This window comes from Opisthocomus hoazin, chromosome 4 (genome assembly GCF_030867145.1).
Source record: "Opisthocomus hoazin isolate bOpiHoa1 chromosome 4, bOpiHoa1.hap1, whole genome shotgun sequence".
Lineage (NCBI taxonomy): Eukaryota > Metazoa > Chordata > Aves > Opisthocomiformes > Opisthocomidae > Opisthocomus > Opisthocomus hoazin.
The window spans coordinates 43,238,538-43,251,744 of record NC_134417.1 but is presented as its reverse complement, the minus strand read 5'-3'; the positions used below and the strand labels follow the sequence as shown (position 1 = coordinate 43,251,744).

At 36.1% G+C, this 13,207-nt stretch overlaps 2 protein-coding genes across 51 annotated transcripts in view; one reads left to right on the top strand and one right to left on the bottom strand.

The window, feature by feature from the left end:
* FBXL2 (F-box and leucine rich repeat protein 2) overlaps nucleotides 1–13,207 on the top strand; it is a 520,918-nt gene that overhangs the window by 138,480 nt on the left and 369,231 nt on the right. The window lies entirely within an intron of this gene.
* CLASP2 (cytoplasmic linker associated protein 2) overlaps nucleotides 1–13,207 on the bottom strand; it is a 152,633-nt gene that overhangs the window by 20,919 nt on the left and 118,507 nt on the right. For 16 of the 50 annotated variants that reach the window (XM_075418732.1, XM_075418735.1, XM_075418718.1 and 13 more), the window contains 7 exons: nucleotides 13,070–13,176; nucleotides 10,260–10,283; nucleotides 9,553–9,797; nucleotides 8,835–8,898; nucleotides 3,625–3,788; nucleotides 2,398–2,476; nucleotides 2,198–2,248 (listed from right to left, as the gene is read on the bottom strand). In XM_075418732.1, the coding sequence (XP_075274847.1) occupies nucleotides 2,198–2,248; nucleotides 2,398–2,476; nucleotides 3,625–3,788; nucleotides 8,835–8,898; nucleotides 9,553–9,797; nucleotides 10,260–10,283; nucleotides 13,070–13,176 (734 nt within the window). The remainder of the gene's footprint in view (nucleotides 1–2,197; nucleotides 2,249–2,397; nucleotides 2,477–3,624; nucleotides 3,789–8,834; nucleotides 8,899–9,552; nucleotides 9,798–10,259; nucleotides 10,284–13,069; nucleotides 13,177–13,207) is intronic. The other 34 variants (XM_075418762.1, XM_075418737.1, XM_075418759.1 and 31 more) reach the window with 3 other exon arrangements.

Sequence of the window (13,207 nt, the reverse complement as noted above, 5' to 3'; positions counted from 1 at the left end):
ACATCTTATGTGTCTGTCCCTAAGTTACTGGATACTTAGGCGTGACTGCCTCTGCCATTATTTAACCAATTGACTACAGGCTGCAGATGAATTTTGAAGGGCACTCTCATCTCTGTCAATCTGTGTAAGTGGCTGGTTGGTTTGGGTTTTATCCAGAAATTTTAATATGGACTGGGGAGGGGGGAGGTGAGGAGCGCAGGGGTAACCTTTTGATCAACTGCAGCAAAAAAACTCTGTCAACAAATCAGTATTTTCAAATGAAAGAAGGGTTCAGAAACTTGTGATGAACTTTGGTCACAATGCTTAAATCAATTCCTTGATGAGTTGTGACCCATTTGGTCCTCTTGTTGGCTAGCTATCCAAACCCACCTCTGTGGTTACCCTAAAAGCTTCACTTCTATTGTCCAAGACTTAGCTATGTTTGTAAGAATGACAATGACACTTTACTCTAAAGGATCATGATTATTTACTACTACCACATGAAAATCCGAGGGAAGAGTCATTTGTAGAAGCGAATCCTTCTTACATCTGACCATCTTTAAGAATGCTGAAAATCCTTTCTCTGATTTTTCCTGCCACAGTGAATGCTGTTTCTCAGTACATGCCCAAATGCACACTCTGCAACAAAATAATCATTTATCAGAGTAAGAACAAAAGCTGAAGACTTCAAGAAATGCAGTAGTGCCCCAGGATTATCAATTCATCTGTTAGACATCTGGGTGCACTAAGGATGGGATTTAGACAAAATATTCAAGAATGTGAATATTAAATAGATACTTCTGCAATTTATGTTCAGTAACTTTACTGCCTGGATCATGAAGTTCTAGTTCCCTCATAAATGTGGAAGAAGGGGCTAGACACCACTGTCTTCTAGAAAAAAGCTTACCTTCTCTTACACAGATACATACTTTACTTCCCCACAAATTCATTTGAAATACTCTTGATTTTATTTCAAACTAACAGGTATTCTTCTGTAGACGTAGTTTTTACCAACATCTTGATTTCAGAAGCCTCTCTCAAATACTGGAAACTGTTTTCAGAATGTCTTCCCATTAAGTGTTTCGGATTTCTTAATTCCTTCTAGGTTGCATAGTGAATATTCTTGAACTTAGCCCCAACTCAGCCTAGTAGGAGTACATGTCCTGTTCCAAATCTATAGTCTCAACAGTGAAACATGATTGATACGTGTTTACCAGCTATACTACTGTATGGGAAAAAAGAACATCTCAACCACCAACTTCACCTTCCTGGGGAGCAAAACCAAGTAAAACAAAACCAAGCCCAATCTGTTCCAAGGATTTATTTAAACAACAAACTGATTTTTACTACCTCATTTGCTGTCTTCAATAATTGACAGCAGTCCCTTTTTAACACAGCTCTACGAAGCAACAGTGGTCAACGTTATCAACTGTCCTCAAAAGCTTAAAAATGTAAGTTTTACTGTATTGTAGACAAAAAAGGCATATTCATGTGACTTTCGGTTCAACATAACTTGGGAAAAGTCATATTCTTGTGCAGTATCAAACTATGTAAAGATACTTCGTGCAGGATAGAACAGAAAATGCCAGTTATCATATGCTTGTTATTTCCCCATTTATATCACTTATACATCTTCTTAGGATCTGATGCACTCATCCTAAAATCAACTCTCTTTGGAACTGTAAATGTACTACAGAATACATTTTTACTTTTTAGTTATACTGGTAGGTCTATGGACTTCAGATTCTTCTGTAAAAATGTGTGCAATTAGAAAGCTACACACTGCTTTCAGAAAAGTGCACCACAAAGGGAGCTGATTTTTAATACAGTAATTCAAGTTCATTTTAATATTAAAATAATTTAAATGAATTCAAAACCTATCAGACTGAACACAGGAAAAAAATGAACTACAAAAACATGACTGGGAAATCACAAACATAAAATTAGAAAAGACTTGATAGAGTGAGTTTGCATAACCAGCTTGCTGTTAGGCGGTCACAATTTTGTTGCTCATTTTTACTGTATTGTGGTTTTATTAGATCTGTCTTGCAGCAAACATTTTCATACTAGTGTAATGTTTCAAACCAAACATCTGCATGCTTAAAGTTTCTCGCAAAGGTTAGTAGCAGCATACGAATGCATTCAAATAAAAATTATTGGAAAAACTGTCAGAGTTTTACATAGGGTTAAGAATAAAGACAATAATTCAGACAAAAACCTTTGAGCTCCAAAAAGAGCGAAGCTGGTCCTGTAGTGCTGGCTTGACTGTCTGAAAGTTTACAAAAAAAAAAAATCCACTAATTGAAAACATTTTTTTTTTGAACAAAACAAAAATAACAATCCAGATTCAAATATTAAGACAAGCCATTGTCTATCAGTGAAGATTTTTCTTTGCAAGGCAAGCCTGAAAATTCTTACCTTCAGGCTAGGTGTTTGGGTCTGGTCAACAGTAAATCTCATTAAAATACTGAACTGAAGGTCATTTGGAAAAGATTCCCTGCAAAACAAACAAACAAAATGTGTTAACTTACATGAAATTTTATTTCAATACCTGTTGAGAGGCATGAAATAAGCCCTCACTCTTTTCAATAACGAAAAGCTTTAGTACTTCTAAAAGAAAAAAATTTCCATCAGTTTTGCTGATGTTGTATCTGACTTTCAGAAACATTCACCTAGCATGTAAAGGACAAAATTTAAGAAATTAGTGCTTTGAAGCATTTATAGCTAGAATAGACAATGCAAGGAATGATATAATAATGATGTGGTCATATTCTGATTCTAAATCTATGCAATCCTCAAATTAATATGCTGCTAAAGGTATACACCACACCCCTCCTGTACACTTCTCTGAACCATCCTGTTCAACTCTGGGCTGCCTCCACTCTCCCACATGCCGCACTCCTAGTTATGTCCCTCAAGGGCTCTGCTGTAGCAGCAAGAGAGATATGTAGCAGGTCGTATTCCCCCTCTCCCCACAACATACACCATACCCTTTCCTAGATTTCCCAGCAGATCTGCCACATGAATAGCTTCAGCAGAGATCTAGACTGCTTAGAATGTCCCATACTTCAGAGAATGGAGGATGAGAAGTAGGTCCCAGAGCCCCTCCAACTCCACTTAAAAATGTAACTTTCTTTGGGTCAGGGATGGGCAGCTCTGATGGTCCCCAGAATAACATAATATCATTTTGGAATCAGGCTATCAGTGAAGTTTGGGGAGAGTGGAAGGAAGACAGAAAGCAAATCCATTATTGCCGTAACTCCTTAAAAGCCTGCTGACAGAGAGATGAATATTTCAACAATATTTTTATATGAAAATAAAGTTCGAACACAAGCACTGCATCACTGAACACAAGGCAAGAAAACAAATATACACGGCCCAGATGCACATTTTGGAATCAGATACGTAGTATCATATTAATTGCTCAGCACTGAGGACTCAAACTCTTTCATCTAAGAGTCATTTAGGAAACCAAAATGCTTAAGTAGCAAGGTTTACTGAAGTTTCATGATCTCTTATTAGCTCTACAGTTTTCCAAGAATTTCATAGAACACAAAAAAAACCCCAAAAGTTGGTAGTAGCACGAAGTTTTGGATTTTTTGTGTGTGTGTGTTGGGTTTTATTATTTTTTTAAGAACTCATTACCTTGTGACATCAAGTGCCTTCTGAACTTTTGCTTGTACAGACCCAAGCAAATCCGCACCCATTTTTTTTAACAGCTGTGTCAGCAGTACAAACAGCCAGTCCTGCAGATCTTCTTTATGGACCTGAATGAAGTCCACCAGCGTCTCCAAAAACATACTGAACACCTAAAAAGGCAGAAGAAGATGGAAAGAGGGTAGGATGGGGCAAAAGAGGAAACACTGACATATGCTGAACTTACAGACAAAGAAGAAAGCAGTAAGGGAATCAGAGGCAGAGAAAGGCAGTGTTTTGCAGCCAAGCAGGAAAAAGAAAAAAAAAAGAAAAAAGAAATCTCTCTTGCTTTTTCACTGGATTTTGATACAAGAGTACATTGGAAATGTCAGCCGACTTTCGCAGAAGTTTAACAATTAGGTATTCCATGCAGTTTCGTCAAGAAAATAAATGCTTACTGTGATGGCTGGCGCAACCTCAATTTTTTCGGTAAAACTTCATTTTTTTTACCCCTTCAAGCTTTATCATTAAGTTGATTTGACATATTCCTCGAAGACTACAAAAAACACTTTCTCTCTAAAACCAAATAAGCTTCTACAATTCCTTAGCAAAATACTAATTGTAAATACCTGCATTACTAAATACTGCAAAATCATGAAAGCTGGCCAATTCCTTTACATAAAACATTTGTGGAACAGAACAGGATTCTCCTGCTATGGCAGGTATCCAAACACAAAATTATTCACCAGAGTAGGGAAAAAAGCCACGACACATTTCATATTGGCAGGTGTTTAAAACACAGAAGTATTATCATCTTTTCAAAAAGATGTTATCCGTTGTGTTCTTTTCAACAAATAATGTTGAATATATTAAAAAAAAAAAAAAGAACAAATCATGAGACATATTATATTTATAGTCAGCTCAGCACTCAGGCCAGGAAGCAAAACTTTTTGGAAGGAATGGGTAGAGCAGGGCATGACAAATAGGTAACTTTGCTTAAGCCGCCGTTTCAGTAACTCACTAATTTTCATTTTTTTCAAGACTTAGGGTGAAATCAGGATGTATATGCTCTATACCAGCATGGCCTATGGGCTTCCTGTTCCTCTGTCAAGAAGAACAGATGTTTGGGCTGAAAATGCTACCTTCACAACCGATACGCAGTCCAGTTGCAGCACAAAGCTGGGTACAGAAGCAGAAGGACAGCTATGATGCAAAGAGGATTTGAGAGATATTGCCCCCTGAGTATTTATCACATGGGTACAGGGTTGGAAATGGCTGCTGCAGAGGAAGGGCTGGAACCCTGCATCCTCCTGCAGCTGACCCGGCTTATCATAAGGCCAAATTCTGCTGCTGTCTGTGAGAGTGGATGATCCCAAACTGTGATCATGCCTCACAAGGCTGCAGAAGTAAGTCCACAGAAGTGGGCTTTCTTCCACAGCACTGATCGAGTATGGAGGAGTTGGTGCATGCTGCTGGCATGCCTTCATCACTGCACAAATAGGATCTCTCCTTGTGTTGACATCAAGCCAGGGTAAGGAAATTGACACCATGAAGTGAAAAAAAAACCATACAGGTATCTTTAAAATACAGATTCTTTCAAGATCCACTAAAGACCAGGGAGAAATCTTTAACATACATCTTAAATATTGAAAAGCTGTGTTAGAAACAACACAAAACCTACTCAACATATGGCCCATCAGGATGGGCTACTTCCCGCCCCCCCCCCCCCCTTTTTTGAGGCAAACTACATTGAAAATTGTAAAAAAAAACCAAAAAAGAATTACTAACTCCTCTGCAATCTCTATTTGTATTCAAGTCTGAGGTTCAAAAATTACCCTCCCAGTAATGGGAAGAAATTCTCACGCTCGGGACTGGAAACGTCTTCTGTATTTGGCTGAACTGACACAATACACCAACCACTTTGTGGATGCACAAGTAGTAGGCAGAATTATAAGACCTAGGCAAAACCAAACACAAAAGTACTTTCTGTATTGCAATATGACAGTCTTTGGATTTCACAGCCCTAAAATAAGTGGAAAATACGATTGACTTAGGCAAACAACAAAAAAAATCCTGGTGCTATAAAGATTACATCGGAAGTCTTACAAAAACCCTTGAAACTAAACTATACAGCTCAGCAGAATTTCAAAACTGTACTCGTTTCTTTGAGTTTGCAGACACTGACACATGTCTTTTTCATTAAAATGTGCAAGCTGAACAAACTTATGTGATGGAGTAATGTAGACTTGCTATGACACTTTAAACATGTAAAGTGGTTTGAATTGAAATAATTATGAAGTGAATTATGAATCACTATGGCAAAAGTACTCTAAAGATCCTGTGCCAATGTTTTAGCTGTTAAAAATACACGTAACTGAGGACTCAGTTTTGTTTTCAATCTTTGTTTGACTTTAGGTTTACGACAGTGAATGTGTCTGGAGAAAACTCAAATAAGTTGAGTCATTTTGCTGTATTTTTAAAAAGTACAAATCATATCATTTTGTCTTAAGCCAAAGCACGAACAATTTGAGGAGGCTGTAAGAGCATTTAAGGTAAAGGATGAATTTGGAATGGAAAATGGAACTCCGCCTATATGCTGAACAATGTATGTTGATACTGCAATTTTTGCAGTTTCCATTTTTATGATGTAAATTAAATTCTGAAATCAAGCATCTAAAATTGAAGTTTTTAATAATTTGATAGTGGAAAAAATAAACAGCTACAAAAATAATTATACATGATCTACCGTTAAAGATAATTATTTCAGATGTGCCAACCACCACAATATAAAGCAGGAATGCATAACCAAACAATGTCAGTTAATTAGTAGATAAAGCACATCTCGGAACTTTACCACACAGTTTACATAATTGTATATAGCATTGTATGATTGCAAAGGCTTGACACTGCATGAACTCTTTGGGGAAGAAAAATAGAGAAAAAGGGTTAATTGCACATTCATGCAAGTAAGGTTAGGCTTCCAACAAATATTGAACCAACTTACTCTCTAAAGAGAGTTCCAACACAGGGGACAGCATGCAAAACGAAACAAAACCAAAACAAAACAACAACAAAAAAGGGAAAAAGATAAAAACACAGAAATTAGTGGCCATCAATACAAAGTTCCTATATGGAATATAAAACAAAATAAAACAAAAAGGTATTTCAAAACTTTTATGATAACTTTCTTAATCTTACTGGGATACCCAATGTATTTTAAAAGTAAGCACTTGGCATGTCCTCCAAACCATTCTCCACCAAACCGTCCTACTCCCTTTTTCTAAGCAATTCCCTACATCCAGCTATCATGTTAAAGTAAAACTTTAAAAAGTAAACAAACAAACAAAAAATAAAACAAAAGTGATGACAGAATAACTCCTACAGACACTTGAAAAGAGTCCAAGATGAGATTTGTGTAGTTATGTGTGTATGACAAAGTTCACAGCTCATGAGCTGTTAATACATCAAGGATCCTCCTGACAATATATTGATAACTATTAATAGTTTTGCAATATCAAAAACCACGCAAGGTTTCAGTGACTGGAACAGGTGTAGAATGTGCTATAACTCAGGTCAAATTTTTGAAAACAAAGCAACATTATTTCATGTCAGAATGCCCAGTGAATAAAACAATTAAGTAGACAAATTCAATGTAACATTCCTATAGGCTTAACGAAACCATAAAAAGCTCTTCTGACACATACAGTTAAGTTTTGGAACATTTTCATTATCCTTCCCTGGCTCCCCAAATACAAAAGAATCTCCAGGGTAGTTCTGATATACACACAGCTGCAATATTAATTAACACAAGACCAAGCAAAATTAAACCAAGCTGCTATTCACAATTTTGTCATTCCTTCATTTAAACAGCAGTAATATTTCAATGTTTAATTTTATTTCCTCTCCTCTGACTTAACTGTTCTTTTTCTGGAATGTTTTCTTCAATTTCTCTTTAACTGCTTGGCTTTAATCTTTTCTTCTGGATTCCTGCAGTTTGAGCACCTATAGTATCATGCTGCTGTGGGCAATGCAAGTTTCTTCCAAAACACAGGTGTCACAGCAGCTAAGTCACTTTTTCCAGCAGGAAAAGTAAGGAGGACAGATGAACATGAAGTTAACCTGTCAAGACTTCTCATAATTCTCAGTTTAATTTTCTATTGCAGCAATCAGGTAGACTTACAAATATGTAAAACGTATTACATCATCAAAGCTGTTTTTCTGAATTCTGCTGGGAAAAGCCAATACTTCTGAAATGACTACTTTGCTCTGAATTTTTCCGGTTACCGTTTTAACAATTCTGAAATATGGACCCGAAGTGGGACATGTTATACTCAACATAGAAGGTTTCTTCCAAACAAGCCTATAACTCAAACAAAATATGAAGTTGTATGTTTTTTACATTATACCATTTTAACTTTATTCAGCTCCTTACCTACCTGCAGTCCTTTTTCTATGGGAAATTACTGCATATATGAAGCTGTAATAGTAACCCTCCTCCCACAAAAACTGTAAAACTACTATCAAGCAAAGGAACTCCATTTAAAAGATTTTACTGGTCTTAGAAAACAGAAGGATTATTCTCCTTGTTCCATCATCCATATGGGGTCTTTACCTAGGTGGAAGTGAATAAAATATCGCGTTTTCTTATACACCAAAATATAGTCTCCACCTTAATTATTGAATAATAACAATTATGTAAAAATTATTCAACAGCCTCATCAGACAGCCCTATCTATGAAATGTGAGGAAGACGTAAGTGTTGATAATAATACCCTGGAAAATAAAGAAGTATAAATTTGGTATAGTTCATCAGAGTCATCACATACGATTTAGTCCGACCACTTTCTTTATGATGTAAATTACTGCACCAGAGCCTTCTGTTTCTGAGAGAAAAACATTACTCCTTTTGAAGTGGCCTCTGTAAACAACATGACTTCTTAAAAATGCTTACTAATTTTAAGCACAAACTGCTGAACTACTTCAATGCATTTTAAATGAAACTAACCTTTATCTCAATTACCCTGCAAAAAAAGTGGAAAATTATCTTGTTCAAAATTGCAAATTAAATAGATTGAAATCTGATACCATTAACTGCTTACAGAATACAGTTTGTCAAATATTAACATGTGCAAATATCACGGGCATATTTTATTTCAACTGGCTTTCTATTAATATATGCTTTCAATTGTTTACTGAAAGTAAGAAAAACCTAAACATACCTTACTGTGAGGATCAGCAAACATTCTTGTGAAGATTTCACACAACCTTTTCAACTCAACACGACTGTCAAAGTGACAACAATACATTAGTCAACTCCCCTGCTAGTACTACTGGAACACTAAAGCATAGCAATCAGTGAAATCAACTGTAAAAGTTGAATCAAATAATCTAGTAAACAAAGCAGAAAAAAGCATTTTAAGACATGGATAAAATGTAACAGATTTTGTCTAAACTAAGACTTTCAACCTAGAAATGTCTATTTAAAGTAATTAATGTATTGAACCACTCCCAGCTATTCTAACAGAGCAGATACTCAAAAAGGCATTCTTAATAGCTAGCAGTAAACAGTTCCTTCTGAATAAATAGCCAATAAATAAGAACAATAATTAAAAGAAATTTATAAGAGAAATAAATAAAAATAAAAGCCTTCCATCAATACTAGATGCAAGCACTTTAGGAATCTTTTGTACTGCAAGAATTCTCTTGATTTTAAATTCCATTTCTTAAATTGAGCTTTTTAAACAGATCCAATACACTAGAGGCCAGAAGCTACGATAGCTTCCTCATTCCTTCTCCTATCTTCCTCTCACAGACACAGACCCTGCCTTCCCTCTCCCCAATTTTCTGTATTCCTTCGAACATTGTCTTTCTTTCCTATGTCCCTTGCCTCCCTTCAACTCTGAAATGAAATGTTTTTCTGTTCACATGTTCTCTTACCTTAAAGTTCTCTGGTTCTTCAATAAGTTTTGCAAGCCTAGAAGGCCTTCTTTTCTCTCTGACCAGTTGGAGCTAGCACAGCGATTTAGGACTTCAGCCACATCTTCTGTCTGTCTCATATAAGTTGGTATGCTTCCATTCCTAGAGCTATAGGACCTTTCTGAACAGGCACTTGATGCATCACTGTTGGCATCATCATCTGAGTACATCCCATAGGGCTCATATCTTCTTCGCACAGGCTTCTTCTGTAGTACAGAAACACCCCCCATTAGCACTGATTTTCAAAGAGACAGTATACATACCCATAATCAGTAGAAAGACCAAGAGTTGAAATAATTGGCATGACCCCTACTACCTGCAGAGACAAATGGCTCCAACTACCCAGCAGGTCAAATCAAGTTAATAAAAATATTTTACAGAATTATGGCTTGCATAGTATTCCAAACATAAAAGCAACGCAAAGGCAAAGAAGACATACGTTTGATGAAACATTCCACTTAAGGTTTACTTATAAAAATGCATAAAATGGCATGATAGGGTGACAGAAAACTGTATTGAAAGTTGGTTATTTCACATAATAGCTTTATATACGTTACAAAATAAGAATCAGGTCTAAACCCACATATTCTGTCATTTTAACTTACTTTGTATCAAGCATGTTAATAGCAAAATATTAAACTATTTAAGAAGGAAAACAGTTTCTATACCTTAGTCCGTATGTCTCCTAAGAGCTGTTAGCAGTAAATTATCGAAAAGAAACAGAAATTGAGAACAGGAAGGTAAGGCATAGCAGCATTGTGACTATTAAACTACCTGCCACTGGAAAACACATAGTCTTACTGTAAATTTTGTTCTTAGCATTCTGTATCTGATTAGCATATCACGCATTGCCAAGAAGTAGCTTGCTAAGCTTCCATTTCCAGAAAAATATTACATATCATCTGCTGGTTGGTCACAAAGACTTCTCTGTCCAAATCTTTGTCTTATGCAGTGATATTTGCGCATGAAGACTTAAACACACGCAGTCAACTGCTATCTGAATGTGAAATCTTCATTTAAACTTTATTTTCCCATCAACTTCTCCATCTCTGTTTAACTTCATTTCAGTACCTAAACTTTGTCATTGCAACAATTACTACAGCAGTCAATGTTCTTAAAAAACAATAAAATCAATTACATAATGCAAAATCCCAAATCCCCTGAAAAGAAAAACAAGCCAACAAAACAAAACACAACATGCCAAAGGCCAGAGGAAAACACAAAAGCTAGTTATCCTAAATGATAAAACACACACCTCTGCAAAATAACTCTGCCATTCAAATACTGGAGTTGAAGCTAGTAGTTAAAAATTCGATTACATACTCAAAGCAGCAGAAGTGTGATTGTTTTCTCCTTAATTACCATTGCCATTTTCACAGCGTTCTAGTTTTTGACAGTAGAATAACTTGCACAATAGAAAAGTCAATACATCATATAACAAGCAAGCTCATGTCAGCAGAACAAGCATACATACATGTCTAAGAGAATACAGGAAGGGAAAAATCACAAACACATGGGCATTGTTGAAAAGGGTCACGGTAAGTAAAAAAAAAAAAATTTTTTTTAAAGAAATAGAATCTGAAATGCCAAGGACTGTTCTAAAGTAAAAGGTGTAAAAATATGTGAAGATAACCACATCACTGCATTTCAAATGCATCTTTTATTCAAACCAGAAGTTAGCCAGAAGGCTGATACCCCTTTGGCTTCAGCAGTATTATAACTGGCCAGATATTTTTCATACCATAAAAAAAGTAATGCAATCCAGATTATTACTGATTTTTATATTACATCTGTCAGGACTCTGTGTTCTACCTTTTAAGAACACTGTTCTGAGGGGGGGCTTCCGTCTACGATAAAACAAGAAGGGTGTTCATAACCAGATTTCCATCTAAATAGAGCCATTTGTACAGGGCAACCTGTGCATTTCAAGTATGGCAGGCACCCAGGCATGGAAATACTACAGTAATAAAATGCTGCTGTTCTTGATCCTTCTTTGTAATGACAGATTCTAGCTAAAATATTTCAACTGATTTTCCTGTAACATTTCTAGAAGCATCATGCAATTTTGGATCCAGATAATACAAACCAGTTTCTACAAACTTTATTGCTTCAGCAAAGCAGGACACATTCAAGCCTCAAGAGCAGTCACTGGAAGCATGAGTCTCTCCTCAATTTATATTCTTCTTACATACTTTGCCCAGCTAAATTTCAATAAATTATAAAGCTGCTAAAAGTACTAAAGATACTCTGTATAGCACCAGTGTGAAGAAATCTATATCACAGGCTTTCAAATTACAGCCACAAACTTTTCATGTTCCATGGACTGTTTTCCTATTGCTCCCTGTTCCAAAAATACAGGCTGACTTTCAGTTTACTACCTAGCATGCCCCATCAATGCTGAAAACTTTTTGCAAGCTTACAATATCAGAAAGGGGAAAAAACACTCTATCTCACCATGACCTCTTAGGGAACATTTCACAGATAACCTGATGTCTATGCCAGTGAAGGCACACAAATTTCACACTAATGTGCCAAGACAACAGTATTAACCAAGAAATCAATAAATTGCCAGAGTAAGAACATGACACAGTTATTCAGATTTTTTCCTTTGAAATTTTGTCTCTATTTAGTCATATCTGGCTATAATTGAATGTCTTAAGAGCCTAATTTGCAGGTTTTTACTCATGTTCCAAATAATATTTTTGTTCTAATAATAAAAATTCCTTAAACTATTCTGATAACTAGATAATAGGTCCTTAGGATTCTTTAATGACATGCAAATAGTATGTAATACTTGATTAAAATATATCTGATTTATAGTTTCAGCATTTTAAATTAACTGACGACTTCAGCTTGCTGATATGTCAGAATCGCAAAATACATCATGTGTTCAGTCAGGCTGAGACAGGGAGGCAGAGGAGCCAAACCCGCCCTTTTAAAGAACAGGAAAGGTTAAGACAGAATGGCATAACCCATTTTAAATGCAGTCTTTTTAAAACAAAAGAAAACAAAACCTAAACTTATGAAATGCTGCCTGTAAAGCCATCATTGTATCTCTTCAGCATCCATCTCGGATGTCGTCAGACAAAACAACTTTAAATGGAACACAGGCTTATGATAAGCAGAGTGCTTTAGCTGTCATCGTTCCCAGCTTTGACAAACCTTTTAACCTATCCAGAAGTTTGGCTGTTGTGGGAAACTGGTGGTTAATGCTACCGGCTCAAGTGGCTCCTTGGACCACTCCAACACAACAGTTCAAGACTATTTCCTGTCTGCCGTGGAAACATGTGCATTTCACAATTCTGTAAGGAACAAAAATTCCAATACTTTGCAGCTCTAGAAATTCAATTTCTCTTTTTTCCCCCCACCCAGAAGCCAATAAAATAATGAATGACAAGTTCTTTTACATACTTTAACGTGCAGGTACCAAGCATTTTAAGAGTCTGTATCCTACCCAAGATCAGAGCGAGTTTCTTACCAAAGCATCTGCTACTGCCTCTTCTACATCAGAACCTGTGTTCAGAACTCGCATAGCGCTAACCGATGATGACAATCTACTCGACTGACTAATTCCAAAGCCAGTACCTGTTATAACAACAACAAAAATGAATATAAA